At 43.5% G+C, this 22,283-nt stretch overlaps 1 protein-coding gene across 1 annotated transcript in view; it reads right to left on the reverse strand.

The window, feature by feature from the left end:
* Positions 1-924: 924 nt before the first annotated feature.
* The window catches only part of LOC124114809, a 39,133-nt gene continuing 17,774 nt past the window's right edge, over positions 925-22,283 (reverse strand). Inside the window, exons 4-16 of the mRNA XM_048399946.1 lie at positions 21,246-21,375; positions 18,522-18,706; positions 17,719-17,858; positions 15,176-15,332; positions 14,027-14,118; positions 11,407-11,626; positions 10,117-10,274; positions 9,378-9,546; positions 7,536-7,691; positions 6,190-6,345; positions 5,877-5,964; positions 3,217-3,277; positions 925-2,759 (exon numbers count right to left, since the gene is read on the reverse strand). Coding sequence (XP_048255903.1) covers positions 1,395-2,759; positions 3,217-3,277; positions 5,877-5,964; positions 6,190-6,345; positions 7,536-7,691; positions 9,378-9,546; positions 10,117-10,274; positions 11,407-11,626; positions 14,027-14,118; positions 15,176-15,332; positions 17,719-17,858; positions 18,522-18,706; positions 21,246-21,375 — 3,077 coding nt within the window. The 3' untranslated portion in view covers positions 925-1,394. The remainder of the gene's footprint in view (positions 2,760-3,216; positions 3,278-5,876; positions 5,965-6,189; positions 6,346-7,535; positions 7,692-9,377; positions 9,547-10,116; positions 10,275-11,406; positions 11,627-14,026; positions 14,119-15,175; positions 15,333-17,718; positions 17,859-18,521; positions 18,707-21,245; positions 21,376-22,283) is intronic.

Here is a 22,283-nt window from a genome sequence, read left to right on the forward strand (position 1 = left end):
GGATACAACACTCACACTCCTTGTTTTATCCCCTTAATACCGAACACCTGAAGCATGGGAAGGAAGAATCCATGAAACGTCTTCACACAAAATATAGAAACTGTATCACGTTCTTGCTCTTCCCACTTCTAAGACTTGGTATTGCTGTTTTCATTAAGTATGGAGCACTCAGCCACCACCTTGGACAGAGCGATAACCCCGTCAAGTTGAGAGTGAGTGAGTTGGGTTTAACGCCGCTTTTAACAGTATTCCAGTTATATCGCGGCGTGTCAGCTTAATGTGGGAGGAAAGTCCGAAGTGATGCAGGTCTCAGACGTTTACCACTTCGGTGAAACCCACGAGCACGGGTATGGTACTGACAAACCTAGAAACATAATTGGGGTGAACCGGGATTCGAACCCACAATCATCGGTTTCTGGCGTGCCCAATGGCCGCAACCCATGCCCCCGTCAAGTTGAGAGAAAAAAGGTGTTGGTAGGGATTAAACTTCTCTTTTGGGATTAATCTGATGCTGAATTAGGACTGGTTCCAGGTCGAAGCTGACGCCTGGTTTATAGGTGTGTAACATGGAGATATTGGACTCTTGACAGATACAGTTTATCAAGGGAATCATGCTATTCTGTTTCAGGTAGAGTTAAATACATTAGGTTAACTCTTGGTTCCGTGACCCTATCAATAACCACACGATCCACAATGTCAAGGTCCGTCTGGCGACCAGGTCTTCATGGTGACCTCAGCGAGCAATGATAAACCTGACTTCAGTATTTGCATCCAGACAGTGGTGGTTGTCACACACACTATAGGCAAGACATATGTGAATTCACCTCTTTATGATCGCAGTCATGCAATGGAGATTTCTTAAAATCTTGCGATTGATTTCTGTCGCTTTTATTTACACCTGACATGAAAAAAACATCCAGTCTAAACATATATTTTATTTTAGAAAGCTTATATAAATTGTCATGAAGCGAAATATATGTGAACATATTTTTTATAAAGTGATGGTTTCAGACAATCATGAACAGTCACTATTTAGCTGGAAACCATAAGATTACTGAGATTTACGTTATACATATATTCTTATCATAATTCTCATTTAGACAAGTGACAAACAATATTGAAACAAAAATTATTTCAGAATATATTACAGAATAAAATATATTAAAAAATACTGGGAAATGGTAATTTATGCTTAGATTTACAAAAGTGGATGTTACACTATTCGATTCCCTCTTTCACAGAAGTAAAAAGAGTATTTTGAAACGGTGAAAAATTCCTCCATCCAGAAAAGTAGGTTTCTAAGCGGTAGCAGCTTCCCCAAATAGACTGAGGCATTTTGTCTTGGAGCTCAGCCTTGGAGATATACTTCGTGTTGGAGAGTGGAGTTAGTGTCATTAATGCCCTTCATACAACATTATCCCGTTTGAATGCTTCTTTTCGAATCCAGGTTTACTCATCTTCTTCTGTGAGGTATCTGATACAGACACGTATTCATCATCAGCAGCTGAAACTTTCTTCTGATCCACAGGTGGTGGAGGTGGCTGAAGTTTGTCAAGAGGAATGTATGGACTGTCAGATGAGTTACTTTCACTTTGAGGTTTGGTGTTTGTGTTGTGTCCCCGGGGGCTTGTAGAGTCGTTATGAAGCTGAAGTTTGTCAAGAGGAATGTATGGACTGTCAGATGAATTACTTTCACTTTGAGGTTTGGTGTTTGTGTTGTGTCCCCGGGGGTTTGTAGAGTCGTTATGAAGCTGAAGTTTGTCAAGAGGAATTTGAGGACTGTCAGATGAATTACTTTCACTTTGAGGTTTGGTGTTTGTGTTTTGTGCCCGGAGGCTTGTAGAGTCGTTATGAAGCTGAAGTTTGTCAAGAGGAATTTGAGGACTGTCAGATGAATTACTTTCACTTTGAGGTTTGGTGTTTGTGTTTTGTGCCCGGAGGCTTGTAGAGTCGTTATGAAGCTGAAGTTTGTCAAGAGGAATGTGGGGACTGTCAGATGAATTACTTTCACTTTGAGGTTTGGTGTTTGTGTTGTGTCCCCGGAGGCTTGTAGAGTCGTTATGAAGCTGAAGTTTGTCAAGAGGAATGTGAGGACTGTCAGATGAATTACTTTCACTTTGAGGTTTGGTGTTTGTGTTGTGTCCCCGGAGGCTTGTAGAGTCGTTATGAAGCTGAAGTTTGTCAAGAGGAATGTGAGGACTGTCAGATGAATTACTTTCACTTTGAGGTTTGGTGTTTGTGTTGTGTCCCCGGAGGCTTGTAGAGTCGTTATGAAGCTGAACGCTGCCAAGAGGAAGGTATGGACTTGTCCCGGAATGAGTGTTCGTGGTCATCTCCTGTCCTGTTATGGAGTCTTCCTGACGCTGAGATCGGACATAGAGGGCGTCACTGACCGACAAATGGAGCTCCAGATAACTATCCTTAAAACTGATAGATGCTTCAGTTCCATCAGTAATGGACTCATCAGTCTTCTCACGCTCCTCTCCTGAACATGAGAGGTCAACAGGCTTACCTGGTTTAAGGTCTATTTCCATCTGTTGAAAAGTTTCTAGATCTGGGTCGGGTCCTTCAGTTGTTTCATGCACAGTATCATGGGCGTTCATTTTACCTACAGGTGTGAGTTGGAGTGTATTGTCTGTATTGGTCTTCTTGTCTGATACTGGCGTTTCTTCTTTCGGGTGACTGAATGTGGCGTATTGTAGTGAAGGTGTTTCTTCTCTGTCATCGTTATTTTTTCTTTCTTTAGTTAAGTCCTCAACCTGTAGAACAAAGACGTGATGTTAAATGTTGGTCAAAAGGATACACTACAACTAATAAACACATATTTTAGCAGTAAATTACTTTGCACTATGTATGTATATGCAGGTAAAGATTGTTGTGTCGTATCTGTTGTTTTAAATTCTGATTGTCGAATGGTGGCACATTTTACAATGCATTTACTCTCCTTAGGCGCCCCACATCCCAATATATATTGGTTCGAATCCATAGGTTTGTTAGCACCATACCGTGCTCATGGGTTTTACAAAAGTGTAAACATCTAAGATCTGCGTCACTCCGGCCTTTCCTCTTACAATCAAGCCGACACACTGTGATATGACTGAAATACTATTCAAAGCGATGTTAAACAGTAGCCACTTAAATCTAGTGACATATCAGGTTTCCCAATACAATTTCACTGCACTATAACACTTATGGCTATCGGTGTCCGAAACTTACCCGAACTAATTGCGGCAGTGTGATGTCCAAAGACATACTCTTGTATTTACTATGGATGTACCTGGAAAGACAATACAGTAGTCTAGTAGAATAGTCCTCAGCAACCCATGCTTGCCGTAAAAGGCGACTATGCTTGTCGTAAGAGGCGACTAACGGGATCGGGTGGTCAGGCTCGCTGACTTGGTTGATGCATGTCATTGATCCCCATTGCGTGGATGGATGCTCATGATGTCTGGTCCAAACTCGATTATTAACAGACCGCCGTCATATAGCTGGAATATTGCTGAGTGCGGCGTTAAACAACAAACAAACAAGACAATAGTCTGTATTGTCAACATGCACTGGGCATGACTGGAATATTTCGATGCGGACATATATACTCACCGCCAAAAGAGACGCGACCCATAGAAACATGGAGAAGCATGTACGTTAAGAACACGTCTCCAATGTGTACCACTTAATGAAAAAACTAACAATCAGGCTAGTGTTACCACAGTGTCTTTATTCTTATCATGATATGCTGCACGTTATTTCCAAACTTTACACGCTAATGCTGCACAAGACAAATGGTGCATCTCGAACCATGGATCTATGACGTCACATGTGATGCGTTCACGAGCGTTGGTTCACACAACATGACAGTATGTTCGTTCGTGCATCGAATCTAATACCTCTTGAATATGAGTAATTCTTCATGTATTAACAAACATGTTTGGTATTCGCGTATCTCAGCGATATGCACCTGTGCATGTATCAGACATGGTGGTTGTGCGAGCCTCGGGAACATGGACATATAACAGGACAATGACTTGAAACAGTACATTTTGGATAGACACATTGTACAAAATATTCTAATCTAAATCTGATCATCCATGAATACTTTGTTGCATAATGGATCTTGCTTTTTCATATGATCTCCGTTATCTGTCTTCAAGATTGACTACCACCAACCCTCTCTGCTTAAGGACCAGGGCCCCGTTCCGCAAAGCGATCTTAGCGCCACGATTGTCGTAAGTCAGTGTTAAAGAATGGGAGTTACGAGCGACTTAGCGCTAAGATCGCTTTGTGGAACGGGGCCCTGCACAGAGTCTGTAGGGGCGGTCGGGTAGCCTAGTGGTTAAAGCGTTCGCTCGTCAACCGCGAAGACCCGGGTTCGATTCCCGACATTGGTACAATGTGTGAAGCCCATTTCTGGTGTCCCCCGCCTTGATATTGCATGAATATTGCTAAAAGCGGCGTAAAATCAAACTCACTCACTCACTCACAGAGTCTGTAAATGTAATGTAATATGTGAGTTGAGGTGAAATGGGGTTTAACGTCGCATCCAAGATTATTGCATATATACCGACGTGCATGCATGCGGACTGATGCCGATTTATAGTGTTAGTCCACTGAGATACCACGCCACAGTTTAACATGAATATCCCAAAGTATACTGAATAAAGGCCAACTAGTCCTTGTTTTAGCCCCTTGATGACGAGCGCCAGACAGGAGACGCGAGCGCCAGACAGGGGACGCGACCGGGGATCGAACCCCGGACCTTCCGCTGTAAATTTGTGACTTGAAACTCCACAGTCTCTGCTCAGATCCGAGCAAATTCTGACCACTGGACAATATATACTGAACAACAAAAGTTCCTGTGACACTGAATAAGATTTAATGAGGCCGGGCGTTGTCGTGTTGAAAGGTAATGCCTGGGCCATGACGACGCAAAAACGGTAGAACAACAGGGCCGATGATCTCGTCGCGGTAGCTTATTCCATTGCGATAACCCTCTACCACTATCAAACGGGTCCTCTGTCTTGCTGTAATCCCACCCCATACCATAACGCTGCTGCCCCCGAACAGATCTTCTTCCATGACACAATGATTGACGTAACGTTCACCTCGACGTCGGTACACTCGAATCCGTCCATCGCTGTGGCTGGGGCGAAAACGAGACTTGTCAGTGAATAGAACTTGTCCCCACTGTATGGCCGACCAGCGTAGACGCTGTCTGCACCACTGTAGACGTGCTTGACTGTGGTTTCCTGTCAAAATGGGACGGCTGGCAGGTCTTCTGGCGACAATACATGCACATCTGAGGCGGCGACGTACGATTTGTGAAGATATTCGTGGAAGGCCAGGGATGCTTCTTGCAGTCACTGTTGCTGGCTGGAATCGATTCCGTACATGTAGTACAATATTGAAAACCAAACCTTACTTGTTTGAAAAATACACTAATATATTGCTGTAACAGGAACTTTTGTTGTTGAGTACAGTAGAAGAACAATCCAAAGTATTGCCATTGGGGCATGGATATATGGAACATTGTGGTTCTGGAAAAGTACCCTGAGTGAGTGAGTGGTTGAGTGAGTGAGTGGTTGAGTGAGTGAGTGAGTGAGTGGTTGAGTGAGTGGTTGAGTGAGTGAGTGAGTGAGTGAGTGAGTGGTTGAGTGTTTGAGTGAGTGAGTGAGTGAGTGAGTGTGGTTTTATGCCACTTTTTTACCAATATTATTATGGCGGGAGATACCGAGAGACACCAAAAAAATGTGTTTCACACATTGTACCCATATCGGTATTCAAACACGGGTCGGCGCGACGAGCTAACCCTCAAGCTACCCGACCGCCCCTGAGGGAGTGAGGATTATTTCAGGTCGTACGCTAATTTCAACACTTGCCGTACGCAGTAGGTCAGTACACCAAGTAACACACAGACGCCAACCAATCCACCTACTATAATCCCAGCAATTTGTACATCAGTTAAATCTGTAAAACGAAAAGAAATAGAGCTGGTATATTGCCGAGTGCGGCGTTAAAACAACAAACAACACCAACAACTTACTCACAGAGGAATTCCAATCAAACTATATTCCTAAACAATATTTACATATTTATGGCGTCAATCTCTGGCCCCTCCCTGACCTCGACACAGCTCGGAGTGAGGTGTCACTCTCTGGTCAAATAAAGCAAAGGTAAGTATGTAACCCTTACCACTATTAACAACAACTCTGGTGATGGCTTCACTCTCTGGCCCCTCCCCTGACCTGGACACAGCTCGGAGTGTCACCCTGTACTTCACTCCTGCTGACAGACCCTGGATGACCTGACTTTTCTTTGTGGTGGACACATTGACCTGCACCGACGGACCTGAAGACATTAGAAACCATGTCCATATAGTAAATATAACACACATATGAACAGTTATGAGATAGCCCTGTAGAAGGCATGGAAATCACGTCAATTAATTAAATCCGCTTTAAACAGAGCTGTTTAATATGGAAAGAAAGCCCCGACGGCATAGACGTAAGCCTGTACATTAAGACCTGGGCCCACTTGCACAAAGCGATCTTAGCAACTTAACACTATCTTAGCACTCTAACAACTACTTAAGTTAGTCGTAACGCTAAGATCGCTTTGTGCAAGTGGGCTCGGTGTTCTTTACCAGAGCCTTCAACCAGACTGATCGCGGTATAATGAGGCATCATGCAGTGAGGCGTGCACGGGCTCCTTGAAACAGTAAATATATTATGGTTGTTGGCGGTATAGTGAGACATGGTGATGCACGGTTTAATATGACGGGCACCTACCTGCACATCCACCATGGTTGTTGGCGGTATAGTTAGACAGGGTGATGTAGGGTTAAGCTTGAAACGGGCACCTACCTGCACATCCGCCATGGTTGTTGGCGGTATAGTTAGACAGGGTGATGTAGGGTTTAGCTTGAAACGGGCACCTACCTGCACATCCACCATGGTTGTTGGCGGTAGAGTTAGACATGGTGATGTAGGGTTTAGCTTGAAACGGGCACCTACCTGCACATCCACCATGGTTGTTGGCGGTATAGTTAGACAGGGTGATGTAGGGTTTAGCTTGAAACGGGCACCTACCTGCACATCCACCATGGTTGTTGGCGGTATAGTTAGACATGGTGATGTAGGGTTTAACTTGAAACGGGCACCTACCTGCACATCCACCATGGTTGTTGGCGGTATAGTTAGACAGGGTGATGTAGGGTTTAGCTTGAAACGGGCTCCTACCTGCACATCCGCCATGGTTGTTGGCGGTATAGTTAGACAGGGTGATGTAGGGTTTAGCTTGAAACGGGCACCTACCTGCACATCCACCATGGTTGTTGGCGGTATAGTTAGACATGGTGATGTAGGGTTTAACTTGAAACGGGCACCTACCTGCACATCTGTCATTGTTGTTGGCGGTATAGTGAGACATGGCGATGCACAGTTTAGCTTGAAACGGGCACCTACCTGCACATCTGCCATGGTTGTTGGCAGTATAGTGAGACATGGTGACGCACGGTTTAACTTGAAACGGGCACCTACCTGCACATCCGCCATGGTTGTTGGCGATACAGTGAGACACCACATAATAGCTGACATAGATGGGAGTCTCGGCACAGACAAACTTGGTCCACTCCACGCTCAAGGCGTTGTCCGGCTGGTGGCTGGAGAAGACGACTCCACGTGGCGATGGTGGTACTTTGAACAGAGGGTATTTCGGGTCATTATATCATTATTGTTAGCTGAACAAAATAGGGAGTGAGTGAGTATGGTTTTACGCCGCCTTTAGCAATATTCCAGCAATATCACGGCGGGGGACACCATAAATGGGCTTCACACATTGTACCCAAGTGGGAAATCGAACCTGGGTCTTCGGCGTGACGAGCGAACGCTTTAATCTCAAAGCTACCCCACCTCTGTCCTGAACGAAATAGATGGTATTGTTTAGAGTGACTCCACTATCACAATATATTGTCTATGTGGTGTAGACGTCGGGATCATCCATAAGATCATCTTCCCGAGGCAAGTGAGTTCACTGACTATAAAAGTCCAGTTTCCACCCTTGCCGAACTAGGCTTGTATTATGGAGTTACAACTTGGCTGGACTAACGAGTCTATGCATAGTCCAATCAAAATCGCGCATCGAAATCGAAATCCGGTTCGTAAACTGTCATGTAGATTTCGGTCGATTGCAGGATTTGCAAAGCATGTCCACTGCCAACTCGTTGTCAACAGATATTTTCAAAATCTTTTCATGTTGTTAATCAAGGTGCTTACGTGATTTGATGCATTTCGCGATGTAAGACCCGTTTTATAACAATATAGATCTTGATTATCGAGCAGATCGTCCTGACGTGGCGCCGCCATTTTGTTTGAAGCAAATGCAAGTGATACGAGAGGTGGAATTTGATTGGTCCATAGGAGAGGCTTAGAAGGGACATAAGTGGTAATAGCCACTGGTGGCGCTACGATCGGGCCAAGGAATTCCAGCCTAGTTCGGCAAGGGTGGAAACTGGACTTTTAAAGTGAGTTAACTCTCTTGCCTCGAGAAGATGCCATAAGATAGTCTCTGTAACAAAAAACCCAGGCTTCCCCATCCCCAACACACGGAATTAAACGGGTTGTAGTCTTACAGGTATTTATATGTGAGCCCTTCCGTGATGTGTTCAAATGTGTGCATTTGCTTAAGGAATCTGTAGATTTTCAAATTAGTTAAATCAATTTACTGGATCACATAACATATTTCCTTATATCATAACATATATGACTTTAACATGTGCGTTTTGGAAACTACCCGTTTTCTAACGGGTCTAGATAGCGCTCATATTGTTCCAAAATATATAATTTATTTTATGCATATCGGGTTATCATTTACACTATATTTATTGTCAGCCACGTATGTCATTTTACAAGACAGCTGGTTTGTTGTCCAGACATATCTTATTTCCTCAATTGTCATTGAACTTGTGTCATTCCAGTCCCAAATGTATTTTGTAGATGTTAAGAAAACAGTCTGTTAGTTTCTGGCACATGGTTTCCAATTTCCAGATATATTTGTACGTGACACATATGAAAACCAGTATGTCACGTCCTGCCTACTCCAAGTGTTATGGACAATGACACTAGTGACATGATTATTGACCCAATAACGAATCTAATCTTGGCGAACTTGGGATTCGAACCCGTGGATCCTAGCTCGGTAAAGGGAAACAACTCCAACAAAACGTTGAGGTGCCTAAGATCACTGATCATCCCTTGGTCAATTGTACATACAAAGACGATATGTAACTCGAGTTCAGCCATGAAACATAGGTATCAAATAGCAATAACCACCTCTGATTAACACCCAACATTAATTTGTATGGTATTCAGGATTATACTTACTACCCGTCCTCTGGTGCACACAGAGACACCACTGGATGCCACTGCTTACATTCTGACTGGCGATCTCCCTCAGCGCTGACACGCCTATCAGCTGGTTGTCAAGGTTACCCGGCATCACCAATTCATCCTCCATTACATCAGGTGCAAAGTGGCGCCACTGTATGGCTTCCTGGAAATAAGGAATGTCAAATCCATTCCATTTCAAATTATATCTGAGATTTCGTCAAATCATCATAGTCAATTTACACTGTTCGAACGCCACACAGAGAAAAAGGGTAAAAACTCAGATCAATGTAACGGGATCGGGTGCTGAGGCTCGTTCCCTTTGTTGATGCATGTCATCGTATCCAAATTGCGTGGATCGATGCTCATGGTGTCAATCACTGGATTGTCTGGTCCAGACTCGATTATTTACAGACCGCCGTCGTACAGCTGGAATACTGCTGAGAGCGGCGTTAAACAACAAACAAACAAACAAACATTTGTATTAAGGACCGACCATTCGAAATTCTTGGGTGGGGGCATGAGGAAACTGCTTTTTTTCACAAAAACTTATTGCAGCAAAATATTTTTTAGCCAACATTTTCATTTTTTTTCAAGAGTCTGAAGCATAATTTCTGCGCCCTCCCCCCCCCCCCCCCCCCCCCCCCCCCCAACACACACACCCCACCCCTCCCGTCCGAATGTCAAATGGTTCGTCCCTTAGTCTTGTCCTATACCACAACATTAACTGTCTTACTTCACATTTCGAGGTGATCTTGGACCCATTGCAGTAGTACAGGGTGTAGCCTGTGACCCTTCCCTGGTGGGGGTCCTGTGCCCCTGGCGGGACCCCCCAGGTGATGTACAGGGTGGAGCTGTCTGCCTCCACCACGATGTCTGAGGGGTAGGGCACTTCTACAATAGAAAACACCATTTCGTTATCAGTATTATAAGGCTGAAATTGAAGGATGGACTTATCACTAAGTCATGGACCTAGCAATATTACGTGACTCTTATACACTAACAGGTAACTACTATATGATTAATAGAGTATTTATACGATATCTGAATGTTGATACACGAATTCGAACACTATATTCTTTAAATCAGTAGGATACACAATACGCTCTTCACTATCTCTTTATCATCCTTACTATATAATTATCTATAGCGAGGAAGTAGTATGCTCTTATTATAATCCGCCTCGAGAGTGAGTGAGTGAGTGAGTGAGTGAGTTGTGTTTAAAGCCGCTTTTAACAGTATTCCAGGTATATCACGGCGTGTCAGCTTAATGTGAGAGGAAAGCCCGAAGTGATGCAGGTCTCAGACGTTTACCACTTCGGTGAAACCCACGAGCACGGGTATGGTGCTGACAAACCTAGAATCGTAATCGGGTCGAACCGGGATTCGAACCCACAATCACAGCAAATCGGGGCGCCTTAGACGACCCCCCCCCCCCACCCCCCACCCCCCCACCCCCACCCCCACCCCCCCCACCCCCACCCCCACACACGAGAGAGCTTAACATGGCGTCAACAATGCCACCGAGTGACGTCCTCTGGAACACCCCCACAGCTCCGCTGTCTCTGTTACAGTCAACAGTTACACAGTTGCATTCTTATTAACTTATTTATATTTGTCTTTGAGATATTGCTTTTTCAGCCAGCACTTCATTTTTTTCTCTGAAAGGTGACACAGCGATTTTATGTGGACCCACAACACAATATTTTCACAGATATCTATGACACTGGGAAGCCTTCTGTCACTATGAATGTAATTTGTAAAGCGTTATTGTCAGATTGAGCTGTGTGTAAATCTCAAATGGTGATGCATTGTCTGGGTAGCGGAAATGATGAAGTAGTGCCTGGTGGAGGCAAAGCTACATTTCATCTTCTGAAGGAGAGTGCGTGGAAAGATTTGCAGCGCTCTGATCAAAGGTAATCTGGTAATTCAGAGGTATACACTGGTGAGGTCTGTTACAGCCCATTGTATTCACCCTGATAGTTGGGAATCAAAACTCATTGACAACCAATGCTTGAGAGCTTACGTTTGTAAGGTGGGATCACAATAGGCTTTGACTCTCCTGACATGCCGACCTGTGTTCCTGCTCTCAAAGTAATGCTATACTCCCGGTCTTTCCTGACAATCAGGTCATAGGACGTTGCTGATCCTGCCACCTCCATCATCTCGCTTGTTCCGTGCCGCGTGTCTTCCTTCTTTATTCTGTATAGAGTTATCTCCCCATTGGACTCTTTCAGAGGTACTGGCTTTGGACAATAACAGAAACTGGTTAGACGAGGTAAAAGAAAAATAGTTTACTGAGCCTTGTTCAGAGGGCAGGCAGTTCACATATCTAATGTCATTGATACACTGAATCTGAAGTTAAAGGTCTTAGCTAAATTCGCTTGTTTTGATTTTGCCAATTTGAGCAGGAATTCCGATTCTTATGTAAAAAGAAACAAGAGTTTGCCACTAACGTAGCTATATCACCCGCCCCTATTGCAGAATTTATGACATAAGTAAATATAAACAAACCCTAACCTTTTTTAACCGAGGTGAAACTTGTCATGGAAATTGTAAAAAAAGAAGAGTTTGGAACCTAAGTCCATCTTGTTGCCATGGAAACGTAAAAATACAATTTTCTAAAATTTCTAAATAGCAAAAGGCACAAGTTCAGCATGTACCTGAGAGGCCTGCAAAGTTTGATGAAAAGATATTGAACGGTTTATGAGTTATGCTCCGGAAACGAACCCTACCCTCACAGAACCTAGGTCCGTCTTGTTGCAATGGAAACGTAAAAAATAAACATTTCTAAAATGTCTAAATAGCAAAAGGCACCAGTGCAGCATGTACTTGACAGACCTGCAAAGTTTCATGAAAAAATATTGAACGGTTTCTGAGTTATGCTCCGGAAACGAAACGTGACGGACGGACGGAGCCCGTTTCTATATCCTCCACCAACTTTGTTGGGTGGGGGATAACAGGCAAGGGGGAAGCACATTGGGGACCATTGGGATGCCGACTTTTTGCCCAAATGTCCTTTCCTCAAATTTCACTTATTGCTTCCTTAGTCAACTTCTGATGACGTTTGCTTTCAAATTGTCATGAACATGAACATAGTGATGTAACTATATTTATATTCACTACCTTTAGTGCCAAATGACCCATGGGGCATGGAATAAATTTCCCCATATGTTTCTCGTCTGGGGTAGTGGTTATAGATTAAATGTTCGGACAGAGATTCTGAGATTACAAAAAAAAAACCCGGGCAAATCCTTTGAGCTTTTGAAAATCCAAATGATATTAATTCCTCTTGTCTTAAACTATTTCTGAGAACATAAAAGAAAGCCGTTCCTTGATTGTGATAAGGATTAAGGTTAATCTTTGAGACGGGCATTTGATGGTACATTTGCTGTACGCTGCAATGTATCTCTTTTCGTATGGATTTTTATGGAGGTTTGGATTCAAGTACATAAGAGGAATGGGCATCTCGTGATGTTGTAGTCAAGTCAAAAGTTGATAGCACTGATGCATGGTTTTGACATATTCATTCCTCAGTTGGCATAACGGATTTATTTGTGGCATTATTTTCCTTGTCACTTACACCAAGTTCAATTAATGTAGTGATGCTTACATATAATGGTCACGTTGTTTTAGACCTTGTCAGTGGGAACGACTACAAATGTCTCATGCTGAACGGCTATACTTGAGATGGCAGCTGACTGATAACGAAAACGTTTTTTTCCAAATCTGTGTCCTCTTTTTCAGTTTGTGCATTCGACAAATGACAACACCAAACATTGAGTTAACCGACTCCTGACCAGGTTTCTCTTCCATGCCGGGCCATTCTGGGCCATTCCGGGCCATATTTAAATAACAGAAGAAGGTCGCTGTTTCATCCTGTGGTTAAGTGACCAACAGGTTAATAGCAGTTGCTATTTATGAGTCTTGGCAACCATAAGTAGCAGATTTGTGATGCATGATCTGCCAAGTCTGCAACAGTTCCTACAATTGAACAACTAAACAGACCTACCAGTAGACAGTCACATTATGATATATAGATATACGCACCTGAAAGAGTCCCATTATAATACACATTGTCAGTAGATAGTCCCGTAACGATACGCACCAGCCAGTAGATAGTCCCATTACAATACACATTGTCAGTAGATAGTCCCGTAACGATACGCACCTGCCAGTAGATAGTCCCATTACAATACACATTGTTAGTAGATAGTCCCGTAACGATACGCACCAGCCAGTAGATAGTCCCATTTCAATACACATTGTTAGTAGATAGTCCCGTAACGATACGCACCTGCCAGTAGATAGTCCCATTACAATACACATTGTCAGTAGATAGTCCCGTAACGATACGCACCAGCCAGTAGATAGTCCCATTTCAATACACATTGTTAGTAGATAGTCCCGTAACGATACGCACCTGCCAGTAGATAGTCCCATTACAATACACATTGTCAGTAGATAGTCCCGTAACACTACGCACCTGCCAGTAGATTGTCCCATTACATTACGCACCTGCCAGTAGATAGTCCCATTACAATACGCACCTGCCAGTAGATAGTCCCATTACAATACGCACCTGCCAGTAGAAAGTCCCGTAACAATACGCACCTGCCAGTAGATAGTCCCATTACAATACGCACCTTCCAGTAGATAGTCACACCGCAGGTATCTAACTGGTTACAGTCATTGTAAACAAAGCTCCCACGCTGCACACCCGGAACGCCACTCGGTACTGCAACACGGGCCATGTTCATAAGAGTGAGTGAGTGAGTGAGTGAGTTGGGTTTAACGCCGTTTTTAACCGTATTCCGGTCATATCGCGGCGTGTCAGCTTAATGTGGGAGGAAAGCCCCAAGTGATGCAGGTCTCAGACGTTTACCACTTTGGTGAAACCCACGAGCACGGGTATGATGCTGACAAACCTAGAAACAAAATCGGGGCGAATCGGGATTCGAACCCACAATCATAGGTTTCTGGCGAGCCAAAGGGACGCAACTCTGCCTTAGACTGGGCCACCCGTGCCCCCATGTTCATAAGAGCGGAATACAGCTTTACCTTGTCGACCTTCATTTAACACGTACCTAATGGCAGCCGGTGTTGGGAACATAAGCATGTTGACAAGGTGTAGATGTCAAAAAGATCACACAATCGTCATATGGAGATATATTACACCAAAGGCCTGGGCCAAAGTAATCAATGAACGAGCATTGCAACAATTTGTGATGCTCACCTTCCCTCAAACTATCCTTAGGGGGCACGGGTGGCTCAGGGTTCTAAGGCGCCGCGATTCGCTGCGCAGAGTTGCGTCCCTTGGGAACTCCAGAAACCTATGATTGTGGGTTCGAATCCCGGTTCGCCCCGATTATGTTTCTAGTTTTGTCAGCATCATACCCGTACTCGTGGGTTTCACCGAAGTGGTAAACGTTTGAGACCTGCATCACTTCAGGCTTTCCTCCCACATTAAGCTGACACGCCGTGATATAACTGTAATACTGTTAAAAGCGGCGTTGAACCCAACTCACTCACTCACTCACTCAAACTATCCTTTAACCATTCATTCACAATTGCAATAAAAGCGCAAACCCTTCTCTGCCCAAATCAGAGTCGATTCTACTATATCATAAGTAAATTCATCATAAGTGATTCTTAAACATTAACCTGAAAATACAATTCCTTTTTAAAAGTACCAGTTCGTTACGATATTGCTGAAATACTGCCGATGTGTCGTTAAATTATAAGTTACTCAGTCACTAGAAGTACCAATAAAAAGTAAACTTTTGAACTCATACCATCTTCCAGTGTGTCCACGTTTAGGGTGGTCCAGTCACTGTAAAAACCTTCAGTTTTGTTAGATTTATATCTCAGTGGGATGCACGACACTCGCAATTTGTATGTCCTGGCCGGATGAAGGTCACACAGAGTTACCTCCCTTTCACTTGTGTTAAACTGAAAACATAACAGAGACTCTCTTGCACGAATTACATTATACCATAATTTGTTTCGTATGGTATACGTATTAACCACACTTCCTATCTCTATCAAATTTGGAGTAGTAAATTCCAGGTGAAGCAAACAAGTGTTTCTGTGGGACCTCTACTGACGGATATCGATGTCCGTGTTATGGCTGACGTGTAACGCCGGAGTCAACGCAGGTGAAATTGGGTTTAACGTCGCGTCCAAGATTATTGCACTTATATAGCGACGTGCATGCACGTGTATGTGTGTGGCTGCTTGTACTAGTCCGGACTGATGCCGATTTATAGTGCTAGCACACTGAGATACCATGCCGCAGTTTAACATGAATACCTCACTCAGAAACAGTATACTGACTCCTAGCCGACCAGTCCTTATTTTAGCCCCTTAATGCCGAGCGCCAGACAGGGTAACAACAAGTACCATCTTTTAACGTCTTTTGGTATGACGCGGCCGGGGATCGAACCCCGGACCTTCCGCTCTCCGGGCGGACGCTCTACCTCTAGACCACGGAGGCGGAGTATGAACCAGCATGTCAGTGATGTTACGCCGTCTGGGTACGATGTCATGTTATCATCCCAATCATGGAGCCTGACCCCCTGGTACTTTTAGTCACCTCTTACGGTGTCCACCGCCGTTATATTGCTGGAATATTGCTAAAAGCGGCGTAAAATCAAACTCACTCAGTCAGTCAGTCACCTCTCACGACAAGCGTAGGTTGCTTGGGATCAGTTCTAACACTGAATCACCACACTATATCCCTATGAAATGTGGGGTAGTGTATTACAGGTGGGTCAGTAGGTTTACCTTTAAGACAGAACCCTGTTCCTGCAGGACGTGCACTGTGTACTTCATGAACCTACTGGAGCTAATGGATATCCCTGTCAAATGTGGGGTAGTGTGTTACAGGTAAGTCAGCAGGTTTACCTTTAAGACAGAACCCTGTTCCTGCAGGACGTGCACTGTGTACTTCATGACCCTACTGGAGCTAATGGATATCCCTGTCAAATGTGGAGTAGTGTATTACAGGTGGGTCACCAGGTTTACTTTTAAGACAGAACCCCGTTCCTGCAGGACGTGCACTATGTACTTCATGACCCTACTGGAGCTAATGGATATCCCTGTCAAATGTGGAGTAGTGTATTACAGGTGGGTCAGCAGCTTTACCTTTAAGACAGAGCTCTGTTCCTGCAGGACGTGCACTGTGTACTTCATGACCCTACTGGAGCTAATGGATATCCCTGTCAAATGTGGAGTAGTGTATTACAGGTGTGACAGCAGGTTTACTTTTAAGACAGAACCCCGTTCCTGCAGGACGTGCACTGTGTACGTCATGACCCTACTGGAGCTAATGGATATCCCTGTCAAATGTGGAGTAGTGTATTACAGGTGGGTCAGCAGGTTTACCTTTAGACAGAGCTCTGTTCCTGCAGGACGTGCACTGTGTACTTCATGACCCTACTGGAGCTAATGGATATCCCTGTCAAATGTGGAGTATTGTATTACAGGTGTGACAGCAGGTTTACCTTTGAGACAGTACCCCGTTCACTCTGCACTGTGTACATCATAACCCTACTAGAGCTAATGGATATCCCTGTCAAATGTAGGGTAGTGTATTACAGGTGTGACAGCAGGTTTACGTTTAAGACAGAACCCCGTTCCTGCAGGACGTGCACTGTGTACTTCATGACCCTACTGGAGCTAATGGATATCCCTGTCGAATGTGGAGTAGTGTATTACAGGTGGGTCAGCAGGTTTACCTTTAAGATAGAGTCCTGTTCCTGCCGGGCGCGCACTGTGTACATCATGACCCTACTGGAGCTAATGGACATCACCCTGTCGAATGTGGAGTAGTGCATTACAGGTGGGTCAGCAGGTTTACCTTTAAGATAGAGTCCTGTTCCTGCAGGACGTGCACTGTGTACGTCATGACCCTACTGGAGCTAATGGATATCCCTGTCAAATGTGGAGTAGTGTGTTACAGGTGGGTCAGCAGGTTTACCTTTAAGATAGAGTCCTGTTCCTGCAGGACGTGCACTGTGTACTTCATGACCCTACTGGAGCTAATGGATATCCCTGTCAAATGTTGAGTAGTGTGTTACAGGTTCAGCAGGTTTACCTTTAAGATGTAGTCCTGTTCCTGCAGGACGTGCACTGTGTACTTCATGAACCTACTGGAGCTAATGGATATCCCTGTCGAATGTGGAGTAGTGTGTTACAGGTAAGTCAGGAGGTTTACCTTTAAGATAGAGTCCTGTTCCTGCAGGGCGCGCACTGTGTACATCATGACCCTACTGGAGCTAATGGATATCCCTGTCGAATGTGGAGTAGTGTATTACAGGTGGGTCAGCAGGTTTACCTTTAAGATGTAGTCCTGTTCCTGCAGGACGTGCACTGTGTACATAATATTCCTTTCGTACTCTGTATGGTTCCACTCGAGATACAAACACCTGCTAGTCCTGTTCGCTACAGTCAATGAATGCACAGGAGCTGGTTCCACTGTAAACATAGAGCTTTAGTAAATGTTTGCCTCTGTAAGGGGTTTATTTATGTTTTTATTTCTTGTGAATACACAATTCTGAAGATGTCTTTCTTCAGGGAGAGAATATAGAAAGGGGTAGTTTTTAACCCCAACACATGTAATATGTGACAGAACGGTAATATTTTCCAGTAAGGATTTTCGTATGTTTAAATAAAAAATGGGACAAATACATTTGCTTCTTCACAGTTGTTGTACTTTCAACATGCGTGACCTTTCTAACAATATTTCATACAACTCTTGCCCAGAAGTTGTTTGATCAAGGTAACAACATTCAATGCCTCAGTAAAGCTTTCAAAAGTTGGAGACAAATTTTACAATTGGGAGACAATTCCTTATTTCGACTTGTACCATACGTCCCCGTGTTTATTCAGGTGAACAATTGACTTGCCTTTGCTTGTGTTTGTAACGGGTGCCAGTGTTGGGGCAAGATACGATCACCTTTTCACGAACTTTTTGCCATCCCTATTTGATGGGGATTCATATACACATGATCATGATAAAGTCAGTCCTACAATCGACTCTGTTTTTGCCAGAGAATTCTTATGAATATGGAAAGTGTTTTACCACTGAACAAGTACTGAAATGTAAAGTCATACTCATTATATAAACATTTATCTCACCTAGTGTCAGTCCTGTCACAGCCACCCAGTCAGATGTAGCAGCTGTTCCATTGCTAGCCTTGACACACCTGACAGTGACAAGCATCTGGTACCGAACTGAAACCTTGAAAGAATTTCGGCCATCGTTTTCTTTCCAGCTGCAGGAAGTCTTGCCCTGGTGGGGACAGGCGCTCGGCCGAAAACGACTACGAAAAGAAGGGATCCATTAATGGAAAACTGGTTTCTGTGGGTCAATTGGCGAAAGCTTGGAGCGATATTTGGGTTGATACATGGTGTGGTTCAAGGATGGATATATGATGTGGTTTAAGGGTGCTGTTCAAGGATGGATATATGCTGTTGTTCCAGGATGGATATATAATGTGGTTTAAGGGTTGACATATGATTGTGGTTTAAGTGTGGATATAGGGTCTTGTTCACGGATGGATATATGGCGTGATTTAAGGGTGGGTATATGGTGTGGTTTAAGTGTGGATATATGGTGTGGTTTAAGTGTGGTTATATGGTGTGGTTTAAGTGTAGATATATGGTGCGGTTTAAGTGTGGATATATGGTGTGGTTTACGTGTGGATATATGGCGTGGTTTAAGTGTAGATATATGGTGTGGTTTAAGTGTGGATATATGTTGTGGTTTAAGTGTAGATATATGGCGTGATTTAAGGGTGGGTATATGGTGTGGTTTAAGTGTAGATATATGGTGTGGTTTAAGTGTGGATATATGGTGTGGTTCAAGGGTGGATATAAGTTGTGTTTTAAGGGAGGATATACAGCGTGGTTTACACATTAATGCATGGTGTGATTTATGGATGGATATATGGTGTGGTTCAAGGGTGGATGTTTGGTTCAAGGGTGGATATAGTGTGTAGTTTAAGGTTGGATATATGGTGTGGTTTAAGGGTGGTTATGTCGTGACGAGCAATTCTTTCTTGTCTCCACTATTCAGCATACCAATGGTTCGTTAGACGTGGCATTTTAATTGACTGGAGCTCTACAAAGGCATGGTGTCCTTTCGGCAGATAATCGATGTTATGACGTGGACGTTTTATATTAAATTTTATAGGGCTTGAATACACGTAAAGCACGTGCAGAATGTTTCCTAACCACTGTTGTCATTTCCTTGAACATTTTCCCAAACAAACAACCATCACAGACATGCATGTTATATTACTTACAAGTGGCTCACTGTTTGCGTTCAAACACAGGCAGGGGCGGTCGGGTAGCCTAGTGGTTAAAGCGTTCGCTCGTCACGCCGAAGACCCGGGTTCGATTCCCGACATGGGTACAATGTGTGAAGCCCATTTCTGGTGTCCCCCGCCGTGATATTGCTGGAATATTGCTAAAAGCGGCGTAAAACCATATTCACTCACACACTCACTCACTCAAACACAGGCAGCACTCTATGTAAATCGCATTATGCTTCATGGGAAATAGTCTGCTTCGCTCCCGTCACTTAAGAGAATAACCAGTCTCGGTTATCCGCCGAAACGGATCCCATTGGGCGTAAAGGGCAAACTAGTGGTGAGAACGATATGAATGGAATCGCTGGTAACACCAGGTGTTCGCGTAAGGGTAAGCCATTCGTCACAACTCGCCCCTTTCCGTAACCCGCAAGAAGACTGGTCCCCCTATCGATGACTGTTTGTGCGAAAATACGACAAACCAATCAGAATGGGCGTATGATTTCGAGTTCTTTGTCAAATAATCCCTCATAAATAGTTTTAGATTTTACATGTGTCTTGCATCTTAAAATATACCCGAGACACACTTAAATGTGTTCAATCATACTGTATAATTCCGCACGTCCCGATTTGCTTTAAATTGCATCTGAAATATATATAATATATGGGGAAATATATTTGAACCATTACGCAACGAGTTGACAATTGTTTTAGGTATGCCCGTTTGCGCTAAGACGGAACCCAGTCGCAAAAATGTTCATGAGAAGGGCACGAGTCGCTATCCGGCTTGTCCCGGAATAACACGAGTTAGTCACGAATGAAGGGTAAGCCTGACCTGCCCTACCGGTAACACCCGACACTCACACAATTTGCATAAAACGCTTGACGCCATCCAAGCAGCAGGAAGAGAAATTTAAAAAATCGGACAACTGTTTGTTCTTATACCGAGGCAGATTGGAAGATATTTTTTATTCATTTTGCATCGGGGATTAAGCCAGACCCAACGACACAACTGTTTTTTTCCAGATGAATCCGGTCCCCAATTTCACAAAAATGATCAGGAAGTCACCATTTGATATATTTCGAATTACAGTAAACTACGTTTATAACGAACACGCTTATAACGAACTGACGGATATAACGAACATACTTTTTTGTCCCGACTATTTGCTGTAGTTATGCTGTATATATGCTTATAACGAACTACGGTTATAACGAACTAAAATTAGTGGTCCCGTTGAGTTCGTTATAACCGTAGTTAACTGTATGTGTATTTGTTGTAACTTTCCAGATCCATTTAGGACGGTTATAGTTTTGTTTCTACACACAAAAAAACATTAATGCTGATCGAATGAAGATTTTATTTTGAGTTTTTTTAATGGAGATTGATAAATTGTTGGTAGAGAGATCATTACTTAATACTTTTAATAATTTTAACTTCAATGTTCAAAGTATCCAGTTTTGTACTAAAGGTCCCAGTTATTGTATTGTATAGTGTATTGTTCGTGATATTGTCGACCATGCATAAGAAACGCTACATAATTATTACCCTATTATCCAAATCAGTTCGGATTTCACCATGTCCTTGTGTATAAAGTCCACTCCCAGGTCCCACGTGCAGGTCATGTTCCTCCAGTCAAACACACGGCAGTCGATCTTCTCAACCTTCTTGGGACGATCTGGGACAAATAGGAATGAAGATCTTATTTTTCTCAAGCAATGTTTTCTCAAAATTATTAAAAGCTTATCTTGATTTTATAGCAGAAATAAAACCTGTTTCTCTTGGTGATGGTGATTCAGAATCAACTTTAATCGGTTCATGTTTGAAGACAATCTCTGATATATATAATCTGGTATACACGTAAAATACTAAGGGCAGCGAAGTTTTCATATTTTTTTTCATGACAATGCTTCAAAGCAAAACGGTAGCAAAGTATTACCTGGGCCCACTTGCACAAAGCGATCTTAGCGCTATGACTATTGTAAGCCTATGTTAAAGTATGGGAGTAACGATCATCTTGGCGCTAAGATCGCTTTGTGCAAGTTGGTCCTGGTATTTACTGGGTATAGTGTTCATGCATGCGTTATGACATAGTGTCATTATGTATGTATAAGAATAAACGTTATATCCTGATATTAAAAATATCTACAGGTAACAGATACATGACAGGGAATTTTATATAACCAGATCAACGGTGATGAGCCTGAGACAGAAACTGAAAAGCTTTGTGAAATGGGGTTTAACGCCGCGTCCAAGATTATTGCACTTATATAGCGACGTGTATGCAAGTGTGTGTGGTGTGGTGTGGTGTGGTGTGGTGCGGTGCGGTGCGGTGCGGTGCGGTGCGGTGTGGTGTAGTGCGTGCGTGTGCTTTAGTCCGTTAGTCCGGACTGATTCCGATTTATTGTGTTAGCACATTGAGATACCATGCCACAGTTTAACATGAATACCCCACTCAGACACAGTATACTGACTCCGAGCCGACCAGTCCTTGTTTTAGCCCTTAATGCCGAGCACCAGACAGGGAATGTTACTGAGACAGACTTAAAATACTTTCTCACTCTGTAATTCTCAATGTGTAACCTG

This window comes from Haliotis rufescens, unplaced genomic scaffold (genome assembly GCF_023055435.1).
Source record: "Haliotis rufescens isolate VD_foot unplaced genomic scaffold, xgHalRufe1.0.p SCAF_2, whole genome shotgun sequence".
In the NCBI taxonomy this organism is placed as follows: domain Eukaryota; kingdom Metazoa; phylum Mollusca; class Gastropoda; order Lepetellida; family Haliotidae; genus Haliotis; species Haliotis rufescens.